Below are 18951 nucleotides of genomic sequence, written 5' to 3' on the forward strand. Positions count from 1 at the left end.
CATGAAAGTGAAAAGTGAAAGTGAAGTCGCTCAGTCGTGCCCGACTCTTAGCGACCCCATGGACTGCAGCCTACCAGGCTCCTCCATCCATGGGATTTTCCAGGCAAGAGTACTGGAGTGGGGTGCCATTGCCTTCTCCTATACAATATATTATATGTCTTAGATGTATAATAGAGTGACTCACAATTTTTAAAGGTTAAACTCCATTTAAAGTTATTATAAATATTGGTTAAATTCCCTGTGCTATATAATATATCCTTGTAGCTTCTTTTTTTATACATAGCAGTCTGTACCTCTGAATCTGGTACCCCAATCTTGCCCCACCTCCTTTCCCTCTCCCCATTGGTAACCACTGGTTCATTCTTTAAATCTGTTAAAATGCTTTAAAAATAGATACATTTAAATAAACCTAAGTATGAATGTGCACCACCTAAAATCATCTCTCATGCCACATCTTGGAAAACACGGGACTCACTGGGTTCTAAGAGCCCAAAGGGCTCATTGCGGGGATGACACCTCTGATATGACACCCAGTCCTGGGAACCTGCCTGAACAACCAACCTCTCTCTGCTTCAAAGAGAAGCCGCCTGATGCCAGGACTGGGAAGGGCTTGGTAGCCAGAGTGGCAGGTTTTGATCAGCTCTGGGGCTACCAACCTTGGGGATGGCCTCGCTCACAGCATAGCTGGCCTTGTCACTGACCCACACCTTCTCCCTTGGGGAAAGGCTGGCACACAGGATCTTGAGCTCGCTCAGGATGGACTTGTATGGAAGCACCTGGATTCTGTACTCGGCTTCCAGGCCCAAGTCAAGCAGTAGGTGTTCCTTCACAATGGGGGCATCTATGCGGTCACCATCAATGAAGAGCCTGAAGAGGGGCCAGAGGAGAGGTGAGGAAAGATGGGCGCAGGAATCAGAGGACAAGAACACAGACCCACACTCAAGAGACAGGCTCCACCTTCCAGCATCCCAAATGAGCAGCTTCTCTTCCCTCCACGCCCTTTCCAAACCTGTGCTCCCTGCCCCGTGCATGCTACCTTCCACCCTGTCCCCCAAGCCAGGACCTGGGCACTGTCCTCCTTGATGCCCCTCTTTCCCTCCTTCATGGAGATCTTTGAACTTACGTCCTAAGCACCCCTCAAACCTCTCCCGCTTTCACTGTAGCCTTGCCCACTTGCTGCCCAGGTTAGGGTTAGGGTTAACCACTACCATCTCTCATGGATTAGTCCCATGGCCTCCTAACTGGTCTCCCTGCCACTAGTCTTCCCTATCCACCCTATTTTTCAATAATCATAATCCACCCCATAATTTCACTCCAATCGTAAATTCTCTATGATTTACAAGCCTGACCGTGTGGTTCCCTGTGGAAACTCACAGCATTCTCAGGACAAGGGCCCAAGCTCCTGAACCTGACTCACAAGGCCTTGCTTATGTGGCCCTGACTACCTGCCAGTTTCCCACTCCAGGCTTCAACCACACTGGACCACTCTGGGTCCCTCACCTGCACTGCACTCTCTCCCAAAGTCTCTGAGAATGCTGCTCCCCAGCTTAGATCACCTGTTTCTCTTCCTCCTCATTCCCTCCTCACCGAGCTAACTCCCAAGTACCCTGAATCTCTGTCTCAATATTACTGTCTCCTCTGATCAGGTCAGGCCCCTCCAATAACATCCATACGTGCCCCACTGACAAGTGAGTGCCAACTATGCATCGGAATCCCCAGCTCTAACCCAGGACCCTGTCTGCCTCATTCACCCCAACACCTAGTGGAGACTCTAGCACGTAACAGGCACTCAATAAACATGTCTGAATGCAGAAAGCCACTCAAACAAGAAGAGCAATGGCAGGAAGGCCGCAAGCAGCAGTTTAAAAGATAATTCAACAAGGCACAACTCAGTTTCCTGCATCACTTCTGACTTTCTGAATGGTGAGGTCTATTTGCATTGTGGACCCAGGACTGTGTATAACAAAGCCCATATCCCTCTCTGCCTTGGCTGCAAGGAGTCTAATGTGCGGCCTGAACAAGTCTTTGCAGCAGGAATTCTGTGAACTAAGCTTACTCTCTCCGGTTTTGTTCTAATGTCCTCGACATTTATTTTTTTTATCTTCTAGGACTACCAATAATTTTCAGGATTATAAGAGAGGCAGGATATAAATTAATAACTATTGTTAAGGAAGGCAGAAGGGAAAGGGGGGCAGGAAAGGGCAGGAGAAAAGCAGGACTCTGGCGCACATCAGGCCGAGACCAGTGGGCCCAGGCGAGGGTGGTGGACTGGGGCTCCAAGGAGCTGTGGGGAAGACTTTCAGGTGCGGGGCCACCACTCACATGATCGTCTCTAGTCCTAAGATTGCATAGGAGAAAAATACAGGATTGTGCTCTACGTCTGATCCTCGGAGATTGAATAGCCCTGGAAAAAAAAAAAAAATTCCTGTCACCCGCCCGACTGCGAGTTAAGGGGCAGCTGGGAGGATGCAGGGAGTGCTTCCACTGGCCGGGAAGAGCAGGGTAGACCTCTCAGAGAGGCCGGGAGCCTCCCTTCCCTGTCTCGCCTCTGAGCTGCAGTTGCACATATCCACCAAATGAGGGCACCAGAACTGTGTCTTTCGCTGCCACATCACCAGCCCCGGAAGGGAATGGAAAGAGTTATTAGTCAGAACACCCGAGAATTGCCCTCCAGACAAAGAGTTGAAATGGTCCACCCGGCGGTGACCCGCCAGGCCTGGCCTTGCCGCAGAAAAACCTCTGGCACTCCCAAGTACAAGGGCGGGAGCCAAGCACTCGCTCCCTTCTGAGGCAAGAGACTGAGGGTAGAAAAACGGAGACCCACCCACCAGGGAGGCCAGATGAGGCCCTCTGTGTAAGGGTCAGGAGCCCCGGGGAGGCGGAGCTTCCCAGCAGAGGAACAAAAGCAGTGAGTCAGTGGGGCTCTGGGCCCATGAATGAAACCCGAGCCGGCGGCCCACCCGGAACCACGGCTGGGTGGAGGACCTGCATGGCCAGTGTCAGGGCCCTGGTGAGGTCACTGCGTGCTGGAGAAACTAGAGGGACCGGTGCTGAGCACAGCTCTCATCCCAGGGCCTCCCGCAGCCTAACACTTGCTCTCCTGACAATCAGAGTGCAAAAAAGACCCTGGTATCAAACGCACTGCCTCTATTTTAAAACCATGGCTTCTTCAAGTACAGCATGGAGGCAACATGTTTTACCCATCAAACCCAACTAGCATTCTTTTTAAATGATAGTACCTGGGGTCGGTGCGAGTGTGGCAAGAGGGGTGTATTCATACATGCTGTGCAACCTCTCTGGCAGGTACATGGTAATAAGGTCAAAGGCCCTACCATGCACACACCCTCCAGCCCATACCACCACCTCCAAAGTCAACCAAAAGCTGAAAGAAAATTATCAGAAACTAAGACACAGATTGCGATGCACCAAGACTTTGATGGTAGTCCTGTAATACAATCATGAGAAAATGTGGAAATAACTCAAAGGTCATCCTGAGAGGAATGGTTAAGTAAATTCCACTATAACCACATGATGGGATATTTAATATTCACTTAAAATTATGTTTATATTTGCTTAGAGTAAATAGAGTGGAAAAAATCAAGTTACAAAATTATATATGCACAGAAATGTTAACTGATTCTGTACAAGAAGATTATAGGTGACTTTTTATTTCTACTTGCTCTGTACTTCCCAGATTTTCCACAATGAAAACAGAGGATATTTAAATAATCAAGGGGAGAAATTAGCTTCATATGTTATTTTCTCTGATGTTGATGTTATTAAGTTAATTAGGGATATAAATCACTGATACACGTGACAAAGTTTGGGGGCTAGGCATTAGAGATTGTGCAGTAAGCCATCTTTCTCTAGTGAGAAAATAAAAAGATAAAGCAGTGCCTCTTCTCAGGTACCTTGGGTCAAATCCAGTCAGAAAATAGAAAAAGAAGGTTCAACCTTATTCATTCAGGTTCTAGAAGGCATTGAACAATTCCATGAGGATAGTCTAAGATCTAAAGATTAAAAAACTGCTATTGTGCCAAAAGGTTTGGTGAACTTTCAGCTCCTGAGTTTTCTGAAGTAGAAGTATTTCTAGAACATCCTCATTGTGAAGAATCTGGGAAATACAGAAGTATAAAGAAAAAAATATCTCCTATGAGCTCACTTCCATACCTTTAGAGACAAACGAATGTTAACAGAAACAAAAAGTTTGGAGAAAGCGCCCCTGCTCGGAGGTGTCACAGTACTGAGTAGACTGGCCAGAGAGGGACACCACCACAGATCTGGCATCAGCGCCTGGCTGTAACACTGCTCCAGACCAACCACAATCTCCTCCCCAACACCCTGTAATTCTCCATCCAAAATAATCCCTTCTCCATCCCACCTGGCATGCCATATACCCACTGGTGATGGTCTTTTGCTTACTGACCATGCAGAAAACTGAATTCTGTGAGCACACAGATTCCCAGAGAACCAACTGAGAGACTGGGTAACACGCCCCAACAGTGAAACCAGAGCACTCACACGCAATCTCATCCAGGGCAGTGACCACAAACCACACGACGTTCCTCTCAGCCATTTTCAACCGAAGGTCTGCAACCTTGTCCTTCCAGGAGATGCCTGCAAGAAACAAACACACTTGCCACTCCAGCCCTGGTCTGGTCCCGGGGACTGTTGAGAGCCAAGTGAAAGAACCCATTCCAAACATTCTTAACCAGCACCATATCCAGGGAGCATGTTATCTGAGTGGACAGAATGCCTGGATACCAATCCCATACAAGAGAAGTAATTCCGTCTAAGCTAGTTGACTATCCAAAGCCCGGACTGCCTCACAACAAAATTAATCCATTTGTTCATCCAACAAATGTCTATGAACCATCTCTCCTGCCCAGGCATCAATATCTGCAGATGCCTTGCTTGTCACTGCAGTTACAGCTCTGAGCTACACACAGTCCCTGCCCTCATGGGGCTTACAATCTGGAAGGGAAGACAGATAATTAAACCAGCAATTAGTTACACTCCTGTATAAAGACTGCTGCCGTAGAGGAAGCACAGGGAGCTTTGAGAAGACACTAACCAGCAGAGAGAACTCACCGAATCTTTAGAGGTCAGGCAAACATCACCCTCTACCTTACATTTCTAGAGCCTCAAGACCTGCCTTTCAGTGCTAAGATCTAGGAACTCTCCACAGCCTGTTTCAGCGTGACTACCACTTCCAAACCACACATGCTCTGCCAGACACAGCCGGCGACTGCCTGCTACTCCTGTGGGCCCCAGAGAAGCTCACCACCACCGGACATGAGGCAGCACCTGGACCTCATGGTACAGCCACCTGTGAACAGGGCAGGCTCCATCTCATGCACACAGCCCCTGGCAGTGCCCTGCACACGGCAGGCGCTCACGTGTCTGTTGCCCCGAAGTCTCACCAGCCAAACCTGCTCTCCCTGCTCTGTAAAGAACAGGTCAGAGCCTCTCCTTCAGTTCGACAGAATCCAAAGCATGCTGATGGACAATGTTTAGCTGACCCAGGGCCCCTCACTGGACCCATCCCCCTCCCCAGTCTGCAATACCCTCTGGTGAGAGTGTCACAAGGAAGCAAGCTGGGGGCGTCCCCACAACCAAACACTGCTGTGAAGATCAGCTCGGGAATTCTGCTTAAAACTTGGCTGAGAGTCTGGGTTGTAATGCTTTCTTCCCAGGACCCCTCTGGGCAATGTGCCTGCATTCCAGACATCCCCGCTCCACCTCTCCTCTGCTGTTTCTACAGCAAGATTCACTCCCCTCTGCCCCACCTCCAGGCCTTTCCCTCTGCACTCCTCACTCTTCCATAAATCCACACTTTCATCTCCCACAGACTGTTCACAGAACTTGCTCCTCACTCACCACTATCACGCAAGCCAAAGAAATCCACCCACTCCCCAAAGCCTCTACGGCAGAGGACAGATAAAGGGCAGGGGGCCTGGGAAGGTAAACCTACAAGTGCTGGAAGAAGAAAAGGACATGGAATCTAGAAACCTCTAGGCTCTGTGTCCAATATCAGACGTGTGAGAGGGGCAGTGAGCAACTGAATGGTAAAAAAAAAAAAAAAGCCATCTCAGCAGCACCCATGGGTCTGCCCAGAAGAGCTCTGTGAGAGTAAACTATGCCCAAGCAGGTGCCAACAGTGGAAACAAACTGAACTCCTGCTGCCCCAATGCCCCACGTGCCAGAGCGGGGCCAAATCCTCCCATCGGCTCAATGACCTGGCTCCAGAGGACTTGTATTCAGGTGGAGGGGACGATGGCCAGGGCCTGCGGGGCACAGCCGTGATTCTGACCTGTGTAATCCAGGCCCAGTGTGATAAGCGGTTTGCAGGGACGCTCGGGGCGGTCTGTCCAGATCTTGTCCACAAGGTTGTCCTTGACAGGAATGAGGTGGTGGCCAGCACTTCTCAGAACCTTGGCCATCTTCTTCCAGTAATCTGAGGAGAAACACTGGTGGTCTAGCTGTGAACTGAAGACCCTCTACAAGCAGCAGAGCTCTGAGAGCCTGCCACCTTCTGACAGGCGATCCTGCAGCCCTCTGCTAACTCTTCTCCTCACCCTGACCTCCGCTTTGACCTCATGTCATGCTGAGCCCCCAAAGGTTCTACCACCCACAAGCAAACGAGGAGGCTGAGGAGGCATCTAGAACCCCAGTCCTCACCCAAGCTGGCAGGGCCTCGGCTTACTCACCTGTAGGAATGATCAGTGGGTCTACACCAACCCTGGATCCTTCAGGAAGTACACTCACCAGCCAGTCTTCCTGAGTTGGTGTGTCCTTCAGACCTACAGAGGGAAGAACTGATGAGAAACAATTCCCAGGGAGCCTGAGCTTGATATCCTACCCAGAAAGGTGCAATTCACCAATAGCATGAGAACAGGGTCTTTATCAAGCACCTTCTTTAAAAAGGATCGACAGCACTTGGAAAATCTGAACTTCTCTTCATCCTGGAAGGTTAGAAGAAGTGTTAGATGCTAAAAAAGGAAAGCATAAAGTAAGATGGTATATAAGGGGAGGGTAAGACAGAAGAAAGAAGAAGCAGGATTTTCCCTAGACCCCTGGTAAAAGGCATCCTGGGAATCACTGCAACACAGGTGCATGATGTCATCCTGAAGATCATCTCATCGGCCTTCTGTGACTTCCCCACTAATGGTAATGAGAGCATGAGTGGTGAGACTGTGCAGGCAGAAGCTCAGAGTCTCCCTTACGTCCCACCCAGGTAAGGCAAACACACGCACAGGGCTCTCGCCTTACCTGGAGGGCATCACTGCAGAGGAAAGGCCCTGCCAGACAATCAGCCTGACTGGAGGACTGAGCTCAAGTCTCAGCAGCAGAAACCTATCCAAAGACTGTAAGAGGAACACATAGGAACCCAAAATCGTGTCTTTAACTGGCTCCCTGGGCTTCCCAATTACCAAGAGCACACAGCCCTTTCCTTTTCTAAGAGACTAGTCACAGGACACCAAATAAGCTTCACAAAAGGAACTACAATTATTTTTGATATCCCAGTTTTTTTTAATCCAACCTAGTATATCTTGTACGTTTCAGATGTATACTTTTTCATCAGATTTTTGCTAAACAATTAAGAAACATTTCGGGAAAATATCAAAGAGTGCAAGTTCATATATTCCAAAACAGTACTGACTTTTACTACCTTCCCTGAGTACTGATAACCACATAACGGACGTTCAAAGGTTTATCAAGAAATGAGCTCACGCATCTCAGTTCTAAAAGCCTGCCTAGAAACTGTCACTGAGTGATTTTCCTATCTGATTCTTTCCTATTTTTTTCCTCAAACCGCTAAACAAGCCAATTATTAAGCAAGTTTCTTGAATGCCCCTAGTGTAATTTTCACAGGGTGAAGTCATATCATCTCCTAGCAGACAGATGCTGGGCAAAACCCCAGGAATCAACCACTCCCCAGCCACACCCACCAGAACCTCCCTACACAGGAGAGCCAGTGAGGAGGCGGGCTGCGGGCAGAGGCTAGAGAGGGCTTGGAGGGAAGAAGGACTCCTCCCCCAGGGCTGGTCTAGGGAAGAGGCAGATAGTAGTCGCTCCTCTGCCACTCTGACCCCCAAAGCACTGACATATCTAACAGCTGAAGTTTAGGCCCCAAAGAGAGATGCTCACATCCCAGGAGCACACTAAAAGAGACCCTGGGGTGCAAGCAGAAAGTATCAGAACTTCCATTTGTACTTCTTCTTAAAAATTAAGATATTAAACTTTGCTTGAATCTGAAATACACATAGACATAGTACATGCATCTAACATATAAACAAATATACATACATGCTAAGGGCGCATGAAACAGAAACAGAGAGGCATGTAATCAAAAAGTACAAAGGCCTAGAGGCCTATTCACTTCTAACAGCCCCACAATCCTGAAGGCCTGTGCGTGTGTGTGAGACAGAACACAACTGGGACAACACCAAGCTGCAGTGTTGACGTTTCTATATTTTAAAAGAATTTTGAGAAACCCAAGTTTAAAATAAACCCATTGCCAGGATAAAAACATTCTTAATTCCTCCCTAAGCCAAACATTCATACATGCATGTGGAGAGTGTGTGGAGCATGCAGGCGTGCGCACACACACACACACACACATAACCTCAGTAATAGATCCTGGGGTCAGTTCAACTCAGTATCAACAGCCCTCTGTTCCCTGAACTGTGAGTCTGGTAGCAACCCGATTTCCTCATAACCTCCAACAACAAACAAGAAACATCAGGGATTTGGCCTTTTCTCCTCTTCCTCACTCGGCCCTGGCAGCTGCTTTCCCCTCCTTCTATTGTCCAAGTTCAAAATGCAGCAGGCTGCACCTTTGTACAATCACTGAAACCATATTTCAAAAGACTACTCTGATGACAAGGAAAAATACAGCACGCAATTAAATGAAAAACCCGTGTACACACACACACACATTATCATTATCCAATAAACACTGAGCTCCATGCTTTCCATATATTATTTCTTTAATCCTCGCCATTTTATGGTACTATTATCATTCCACTTTATAGATGAGGAAACTGAAGATGAAGTAACTTGCCCAAGAAAGCTGCAGACCCATGCTCTTGCCCTGTGGCTAAGCTGCCAGGATCCTCAGAGGGAGAGCTTCCTAGCTCGGCTGCCAGGGGCCCCTTACCTTCACCTCATTTGAAATCATGAGGCAGCAGAGAGCAGGGGATAGGCCCCCAGGGCATGAGTCAAAGGCACAGGGTCCTCTCTGGCCCTCAGCTACTCCTCACTGAAACAAGGGTTCTGAGCCAGGGCCTTCCAAAATTGAATGCATGATGGTTTGTATATAGAAGCCTGTCACTTTCTCATTCTTCCTTGTACCATGAACTGTACTGTTTCCCCTCAAAATTCATACACTGAAACCCTACCTCACAATGACCTATGTTTGGAGACAGGGGCTTAGGAGATACTGAAGGTTAAATGAAGTCATAGGGTAGAATTATAATCTAGTAGTACTGGTAGCCTTCTAAGAAGAGGAAGAGAGAGAGAACCATGTAAGGATAAGTGAGAAGGTGGCTGTCTGCGCGCCAGGAAGACAGCTCTCACTAATCTGACCACACTGGCACCCTCATTTCAGACTTCCAGCCACTAGCCATGAAAAATTAAATTTCTGTTGAAAAAAAAAATTTTCCTCCCAAAACTTTAGACTTTTAGATTTCCAGCCACCAGCCATGAAAAAATAAATTTCTGCTGAAAAAAAAGTTTCCCTCCAAAACTTTAGACTTTTAGATTTCCAGCCACCAGCCATGAAAAGATAAATTTCCGTTGAAAGAAAATTTCTCCCCCCAAAACTTTAGACTTTTTATTTTGTACTGGGGTATAGCTGCAGTCCATGGGGTCACAAAGAGTTGGGTACAACTGGGCAACTGAACAACAACAGCCGATTAACAATGCTTTGGTAGCTTCAGGTGAAGAGCGAAGGTACTCAGCCATACATATACACGTATCCCTTCTCTTAAATTTCTGTTGTTTGAGCCACCCCATCTATGGTAGTTTGTTACTAAGACACCTTGGATTCTAAAAGGGGTCCCTGACCCCATAAAAGGGTTAAGATCCAGAAGCCCTGAGGAGCTCCAGGGTCTCCTCCCGAGCCGGCCAGCTAAGCTTGAGACGGCTGTGTCTCTACGCACCCATCTTCATGAGCATCCAGTTGCTGTCCATCTGCTTGGCAGCCTGGAGAAAGTAGCGCCCGTCAGTCCACATGGCCGCATGTTCTTCTGTGACGATGGCTGTGCCTGGAGGAGGGGAGCGAAGGAATGAGAGAGGTTCCTGAAAAACACCTAGAAGCTGCCCAGAATGGCAGCAGGCAGGCGAGCACGGTGAGAGGCCCCAGACTCCGTGTGGCCCCACCACCCACCCCCACTTTGCGGGGCAGGTGGGCCTCTGACTCCAAGGAAACCTCCAGGCAAGAGAAGACAGTACCACTGACAACAAGTTGTGGGCAGTCGGGAGGCAGCCCAGGTACTGGTCCCTGCATAGAAAGGACCCCGTGTGCATGATGTGAGTCAAGGCCAGGAGGACAGAGGTCTGTGGACAGAGGGCCACAGGGCCTCTAGTCAACAGGAGTGAGCTGGAAATGGTTCCTGCTCAGCAATCACAGCCACCTGCTCCAACAGACGCCCCAAAGGAGGTGTTTTGCCTTTCCCAAGAGAGACCGCCTGGGCGCTGTGAGCATTCAGGGAGACGCAGGGAGTTTGTCTCCACCTCTACCCGCCCTCAGCTCCCACAGGCCCAGAAGAACTCAGGGTTTTCAGCAGAGGTGTCAGCCTAAACCAGATGGAATGTGCCAACCAACACATGCACCTATATCAATGGAAGCAGTGCGCTAATTGTGAGGAAAGGGGCTCCCGTCAAACCTAGCCACTTAAGAGGATGGGAGCCTGAAGGGGAAACCCACCGTGAAACCCCAGGGCGCAACAGCTCTTAGAAAATTAATGCAGTACGCCAGTGTAGCTCAACATTAATCTTTATTATTCAAGTTGAAAGGGAAAAGGGAGAAACCAAGAGTTAAGCGCTTAGAGAATTACAGGGGACCAGAAAGCTAAGAAAGGGGTCCTGAGGATGCCATTCGTGTCCCATTTCTTATCTGCAGTGCCAGTTACACAGGGGTATTCATGATATACTTATCTGTGTGTATGTTATATTTAATAAAAAGTTCAACAATATTTTTTTTGGCTGTACTGGGTCTTCATTGTGGCAGGCAGCCTCAAGAGCCTGCAGGCTTCCCTAGTTGCAGCAGGAGGGTTTGGCTGCCCCAGGCATGTGGGATCTTAGTTCCCCCACCAGGGATCAAACATGTATCCCCTGCTTTGAAGGCGAATTCTTTTCCACTAGATAACCAGGGAAGTCCCCCAAGACTGTTTTTAAAATAAAATTTTTTGACTTGAAAAGCAAAGAGTCATTAAAAAGAAGCATCATTAACACATGAGAGAAGAGAGTCACTAACACTTAAGCCTAGGAGCTACAGGCACCGGGACCACGCCCCCTCTGCAGAGGGTCAATGGGGACGTCTGGTCTGTATTTTCTTTTTGGTTCTGTATCACAGACTGAAACTGGGTCTAGTTATTTTAGGGAGGCGAACACAAGTACCACAAGGACAAAGAGAGAATTTAGTGACTCACCTGCAGAGCCATCAAATCCAGAGACAAAGGCGCGCCGACAATCACACGGAGCAATGTACTCACTCTGGAAAACAGAGGGGTCAAGGAAGTGGACCGTGATCAGTCACAGCCCAGCAGGACCACAGAGGCTGGCAAAAGCTGGGCACCTACCTTCAGGGAACTGACAGTCTAGCCGAAAAGGCAAGCTGAACATTAAAAAAAAAAAAAATTAGTGCACGCTATAGGTGACCCTAATTAATTAAGGGCTAAAAGGGCTGCTCCCTTGAGCCTTGATTTTTTTCACCTGGAAAACAAAGCAAGAGAAATAGATCAAAACTGCTCTTTCCTCGCTGAGATCTTACTCAAAAAACAATCTGATAGCCTTCTCCCTTCCTTGCCACTGACATTTAGGCATCTGTTATTTTTCTGAAAAGCCTGAATTTCTGTGTTATGTGCCAATAACTCTCTAACTTAACTCTCTTTAGCTATCAGCTTATTTCTGAACTTCCTGTCTGTATCCCCCATCCAAGGTAGTGTCACCAATCTCTCCCACGCAGACCCTGTCCCTTCCTGTTAGGGAACAAATGCTTCCTCCAACCCAGAAGGCTTTAGCAAAATAAAAAGTCATGTTCAAATCCAGGTCCTCCCCAGCCTCTGAATGGAATGGGATCAGGGAGAAGAAAGTAAGAGGTTCCATTCCTGGGGAGGGGGTACGAGGACATAGTGTGTACTTTTGTGCCAGTAAGGCACAGAGACTCAAGGAACTTGTCCAAAATCACACAGCTCAAAAGGAGCAGAGTCAGGATTTGAACCTGGGCAGTCAGCTGTAGAGCTCAACTCAAGCCCTGTGCCACACTGCCCCCCTAAATACATCATCTTGCATCCTCAAAATGACTCTCCGGGATAAGACCAATAGCAAATTAGAAAATTGAGGTTCAAAGACAGAATCTTTAAGTAACTAACAGGTCAGCAGCAGGGCCAGGATCTGATCTGCTTGAGCCCAGAGCTGCTGTTCCTTCTGGCAGCAGGTTGTTCCTGAGCTAAAGGACCTGGCAGGGTTAAGAATGCTTAGGAGAGGGTGCTCCCGGGGCTAAGATTCTGTGCTTCCAATGGAGGCAGCTCAGGTTTGATCCCTGGTGGGAGAACTAAGACCCCCAGTGGTGCAGCCAGAATGCTCAGGATAGAGAAGGGTGGGGAGGGTAGACATTTGCTGGACCCGAGGGCATTTGGGGACAATCAACACAACATAGGGGGAAAACTGGCTCCCGGGTTTCATTCCTGCCACGTGGATGAAAGCCTCCCCTTTCACCAAGGCAGTCATAATTGCAGCCTCAGACCAGTCACAGACCATGACCCACAGAGGTGCTGGAAGGGCCACAGAGAATCACAATGGCGGCATGAAGGAGCTCTGTGATCTCTGAGCCCCAGCTGCCCTCCAGCAGGCCCAGTTACGTGCTCTGATGCATCTCCCCGGCTCTCTCAGCCTCAGTCCTCACTTCCACAACGGGTTGTTTCAGATAGTTGACTGCAACGGCAAGCAAATGTTTGATCCCCAAAACACAAAGGAACATTGACCAGATAGCACTAAGCACATAGAAAGAAATGGCCACCTGCATCAATGATGAACTGTAGAGTCCTTTGTTTATTAACCCAGCAATTATTGAGTGCAAGACTGGAAAAAAAAAAAAAAGGCCAAGATGGGGGAGTGGGTTCCCACCCTTGTCCAAGTTCTGTTGTGAGGAATAGCAAGTACAGGTTCCACACAACTCACCAGAAACCTGAGAGAGCTGCACATACACAAGAGAAGAGATGATACTAATGTCTCCTTCCTGAGTGCTGAAAAAGCATGAGAGAGGCTGGGAAAACTAAACCCTTGTGCTGACAGTCACAGCACACAAGAGGACGCAGCACACGAGAGAGAAGACCCGGAGCGGACACGCGAGTGACAACAGGTCCCCTTGGCTTGGGGCTCTCCCGCTTGACACACAGCGAGGACTGGAGTGAGGGGCTGGCAGAGAAGAACTGCTGACCTTGATCCGGCTTGGCTCTGGCACACAGGGACAGAAGAGTGCCCGCTCCCAACCTGGGGAAGCCTGGAAGGAACCCCCCAGGGGTTCACCTAGAGTTTCTCTGAAGAGAGGTGGAATTAACAGCAGGTGGACATGTTTGGTTTGGGACCAAGATGAAGGCTGGGGTAAGAATGTCTAGACATGACCTAAGTGGTCAACATGCCAGAAAGACATCGCTGACCGAAGCTGTCACCTCCACACCAAGAAGGCTAAGCAGATGCCAGACAAGCACTGGCCCAGGCCTCCCCCACTTTCCTCAGCCATGAGGCTGGCAAAGCCTGGGAACATTCTCCCTAGAGAGCAGCAAAACGCCTAAAATAAGCCAAAGCCTTAGCATACTAGGGAAAAGGCTCAAAGAAACACAGCCATGGGCTTTTTCTCCAAAACTATAATGTTTCTCCATCTTTAATACCCCCATCCAAGCCTCCCTCATCTCTACCTGGACCACTGCCCCTGCAATCCACTCTTCACTCACAGCGAGCTTTTCAAACTGTGTGTGTGTGTATATATCATATTAGCATGTGTCTATGTGTGTGTATATATTAGCATGTGTGTGTATATGTGTGTGTATAATAGCATGTGTGTGTGTGTATATGTTATGTTTTTCAAGGGGATGCATGCTTAGTCATGTCTGACTCTTTGTGACCCTATGGATTGTAGCCCGCCAGGCTCCTCTGTCCATGGGATTTTCCAGGCAAGCATACTGGAGCGGGTTGCCATTCCCTACTCCAGCAGATCTTCCTGACCCAGGTATCAAACTCACGTCTCTTGCATCTCCTGCATTGGCAGGCGGATTCTTTACCACTGGCACCACCTGGGAAATCACATCACGTTAGCAGCATACTTACAACCCATCAATGACTTCCCATCACACTTGGGGTAAAATTCAGACTCCAGCACAGTCCCCAAGGCGTGGCTTGATCAAGCCCTGCTCTCCTCCCAGAATGGTCCTCCCACAACACACCCATTCACAGCACTCCGGCCACACCACCTGCTCCTCGCTCCTTGCACTTTCCGATCTCACTCCTCCCTCAGGGCCTCTGCACACGCTCCTCCTTGTGCCTGTCAAAGCCTCCCTCTCATCATGGCACGGCTAGCTCCTTATACTTCAGGTCAGCTGTCACCTTCACAGAGCAGCTTACTATCCAGCTCCAGGAGCCACGCAGCCTCTTCTGTCTCTCGGTTTAGCACGTGCTCTCCTTCATGACTCCTTCATGCTGTTACTGTATTGCCCTGCCCAGCAGAATGTAAGCACCAGGAGATCAGGGTGTTTGTCTGTCTTGTTTGTCACTGTCCCTGAACAAGGCACAGGCCCACAACCAATACATGTGGAATAAGTAAACAAGCAGGAAGAAAGATGAACCTTTCTTCATACTTAAGACTTTAGCCACCTCTTTGAAAATGGGGAAAGAGCTCCAAGGCAAGAAATGGAGGTGGCCTCTAGAAACTGGAGAAGACAAGGAAATGGACTGTCCCCAGAGCCTCCAGAAGTCACCAACACTGCTGATTCCAGCCTTCCACAGCTGGAAGATGATAAACGTGTGCCAGGATAAGCCACTAAGTTTGCTACAGCAGCAACAGGAAGCTAATGCTTTGTCCAACAGGAAGAAGACCAGAAGGGATTATAACTGGGGTTCTGAACTCATAAGCCGTAGGGTACGGCAGGTAAACTAAGAGAGTAAAGCAGGACAAGGGGCTGCCTTTTCTAGAGAGCAGCTCCTACTCAGCTTTGATTCCTGTCATGCTGCAGTGTGGGCTCCACCTTCAGTATTTCAGAAGAGGCTAAATAGATGTATGTTCGTGAGATACCATCCCATTTTTAAATGTTGGCATCTAATTTAAACAATGAAATAACACACAGCCAAATAAAGCATATCAGTAAGCTACAGGGAAAAAAAAAAAAAAAAAGAAAGAAAACTTCAGCCATATCTCATAATCCAGCTCACACTTGCCCCTTTCCACAAGCTTTCTGACCTACCCAGCTTTCAGAGACCTCCCACATCTCTGAATTTCACAGAACCATCCACATTGGCATTGATCCATGCCCCCCACCCTGGGTGATAACAAATAATACTGGCTAAGACTGCATAGTTGCCAGTAACTATCTTCATTCCCCCTAATTCTAATCTTAACGCAGCTCTGGAAGATATCATCCTACCTACTTATAGGTTAAAAAAAAAAAAAGAAAAGAAACAGCAGCTCAGAGAAGTAAATTACCTACTTACCTCCCCAAGACACCACTGCTCTAAAAGCAGAGCTGAGATCTGATCTCAGGTCTGACATTCCAAAGTCCATGCCCTTGCCACATTGCCAAGCAACATCTTTTATTCTGTATAGAGACTGCACATCTGGTCTGCACAATTGGATTATAAACTCTGAGGGAACCAGGAACACAGGTATGCCCCCATTCACCTCTATGTGAATTCACCTCTTTCATCAACCATGTGACAGGTGACTCCCACACCCAGGAATCAAACCTGTGTTCAAGCCTGGCTCCCGCACTTACTGGCTGGGTAAACCTTAAGGTTCAATTTTTCATCTGTAAGGCAGGGATGATAAAAACACCCATGTGGGAGGGCTGAGGTGTAACATAAAGAAACTAGCACATGCTAAGCTTTTGATAAACTACAGCACTTATTACTACCAGATGATGACCTAGACCCTATGGGAAACATAAGAAAATATCTTCTTGGAGTGGACAGTCCAGCAAACAAAATAAGACAGGTGTCAGTGAAACGTCAGCCCTAATAATCAGCACATGAATTATGCTGCATATGCAGTATGGTATCTGCTATAGTTTCAAACTCAGATGTGCTCTGAATCCTTCAGGCCAAGCTCAGAGGTTAGACCTGGCCCACCACAGACAGGTGACGAGAAGCAGGAAGGTAACACAGGGAGGGGAGAAAGTTCAAGAAGGCCCAGAAGCAGAGGTTTGTGGCAGGACAGTGAATGATTAGCCTGACTGCTGAGGCAGAACATTCTCGGGAGTGGCAGCAGAGATTCCTGGAAAGGCAGGCTGAAGACAATGGTCAAGGACCTCAAACACCACACTTAGAGGCTTGAACTTTCTCCTGCAAGTTCTAGATAGAGAACAAAAGTTCAAGAGTGGGTAGTGATGTGACCAGAGCTGGGTTTTAAGAAGAGTGAGCAACGTGGACACATGCAGACTGAACAGGGCAAGCAAGGCGATGGCTGGGTGCCATGGTAAGCATGACTAAAGTTACGTGAGCCTGTGGGGGGTGATATCTGTGCCCCCCACTGGCCCTTCACCTCCGTAAGCCATAAGCCTGGCACAATGCCTCAGATATATGAGGCTTTCAAAAAAAATGAAACCGAAAGACTAAATGGCTGTGTGTGCACAGGAAGTCCCCGAGTTCAGACTGTGAACAGAGATGAGAACCACCAAACCCCAAATACTGAGGTAACATCCAGCCCTCAGCATTTTCGTCTCTTTTAAATGAAACCAAGAGATGGGGAAACAGTGTCAGACTTTATTTTTGGGGGCTCCAAAATCACTGCAGATGGTGACTGCAGCCATGAAATTAAAAGACACTTACTCCTGGGAAGAAAAGTTATGACCAACCTAGACAGCATATTCAAAAGCAGAGACATCACTTTGCCAACAAAGGTCCGTCTAAGCAAGGCTATGGTTTTTCCTGTGGTCATGTATGGATGTGAGAGTTGGACTGTGAAGAAAGCTGAGCACCGAAGAATTGATGCTTTTGAACTGTGGTGTTGGAGAAGACTCTTGAGAGTCCCTTGGACTGCAAGGAGATCCAACCAGTCCATTCTGAAGGAGATCAGCCCTGGGATTTCTTTGGAGGGAATGATGCTGAAGCTGAAACTCCAGTACTTTGGCCACCTCATGGGAAGAGTTGACTCATTGGAAAAGACTCTGAATCTGGGAGGGATTGGGGACAGGAGGAGAAGGGGACAACAGAGGCTGAGATGGCTGGATGGCATCACTGACTCGATGGACTCTGAGTGAGTCTGAGTGAACTCCGGGAGTTGGTGATGGACAGGGAGGCCTGGAGTGCTGCGATTTATGGGGTCGCAAAGAGTTGGACACGACTGAGCGACTGAACTGAACTGACTGAACTGAAGTCAAGGTAACAGGAAAAACACTGGATAGCAGTCCAAAGAGTCAAAGATACCCTTTCCCTACTGTACAGTCACTGAAAATGGTTGGTTTCCCATCTAGGACTTCATTTCCCAGACCCTCTTGCAGCTAGGTGGGGTCACGTGACTGGTTCTCATCAATGCAGATTGGTTGGGAAGTGCTGTCTGGGTCAGGGCAATGCAAGACGGATGTGCCCTGTCCATACTACTCCCCTTCCGCCAGCTGGAATGGTGGCATCATAGGATGGAAAGTGCCTGGATCCCTGAATCACCCCTCTTTATAGTGGAAGAAAGTCACCCACCAACCAGGAGCACCCACTCTGGACTGCCACAGGAACGAAATAAGGCTCTACATACAGCACCGAGTCACTGCAACTTTGAGATGTGTTCCCACAGCAAACATTACTCCAATTAAGACAGTGGCTGAAATCACTGTGGGATAAAAATCACTACCTCCACCCCAGGAGAGAGCCTATTTAAGAAATAAAAAACAGGAAGCCAACTCCGGGAGGAATGGGAGTAGAATCCAAAGAGTCTAGGAAAATCTGATTCATGTCTTCCAGAAGGAGGAACCATAAACACAGCCAAAAACTCAAGTTGGCAGAGTCAGCCCTGCCAGAACGTGATCTTTTGACTAAGCTGTGCCCAAAAGCAGAATGAGGGGCCTTACAGAAGGAGGGGATGAAGAGTTCAGATTTCTCAAAGGTGGTGCCAGGGCAGTTCTGGCCCCAACCAATGATTCTCCTGGTTTGGGGCCAGCGGTGCCCACAAATCCCAACATTTGACTTCAACAGTACAAGAAGATTACAAGAGAGAAAGGACACATCCTTGCTGTAAAAGTCCCTCAGGGCCCAAACTCATTAACACCAAAACCCTTATTCTGAATTTAAAAGAAAAAACCCTTAGAGTTGCAGAGGACAGAGAAGAGCAGACCCCTGGAGCGCCAAGACCTTGCACAATCATGCATTTGGGATGCATATTCTCTCCAGCAACAGTGTGTGGGTGTCTGCATTTCTGGTTTGGAAAGTACACAAAGGACAGAATTCAAGATTCGTCTTCCTTTCTCCAACACCCTCCCTCCCCGACCCAGAGGAGAAATCCCATCAGCCCAGAATCCAGCCTGAAAG

At 48.3% G+C, this 18951-nt stretch overlaps 1 protein-coding gene across 2 annotated transcripts in view; it reads right to left on the minus strand.

Annotated features, from left to right (window-relative positions):
• Nucleotides 1-18951, minus strand: part of XPNPEP1 (X-prolyl aminopeptidase 1) — a 52334-nt gene that overhangs the window by 16970 nt on the left and 16413 nt on the right. For both annotated transcript variants that reach the window (XM_006043916.4, XM_006043918.4), the window contains 7 exons: nt 11658-11721; nt 10167-10271; nt 6711-6803; nt 6314-6457; nt 4522-4617; nt 2323-2404; nt 657-867 (listed from right to left, as the gene is read on the minus strand). In XM_006043916.4, the coding sequence (XP_006043978.1) occupies nt 657-867; nt 2323-2404; nt 4522-4617; nt 6314-6457; nt 6711-6803; nt 10167-10271; nt 11658-11721 (795 nt within the window). The remainder of the gene's footprint in view (nt 1-656; nt 868-2322; nt 2405-4521; nt 4618-6313; nt 6458-6710; nt 6804-10166; nt 10272-11657; nt 11722-18951) is intronic.

Source organism: Bubalus bubalis, chromosome 23 (genome assembly GCF_019923935.1).
Source record: "Bubalus bubalis isolate 160015118507 breed Murrah chromosome 23, NDDB_SH_1, whole genome shotgun sequence".
NCBI lineage: Eukaryota > Metazoa > Chordata > Mammalia > Artiodactyla > Bovidae > Bubalus > Bubalus bubalis.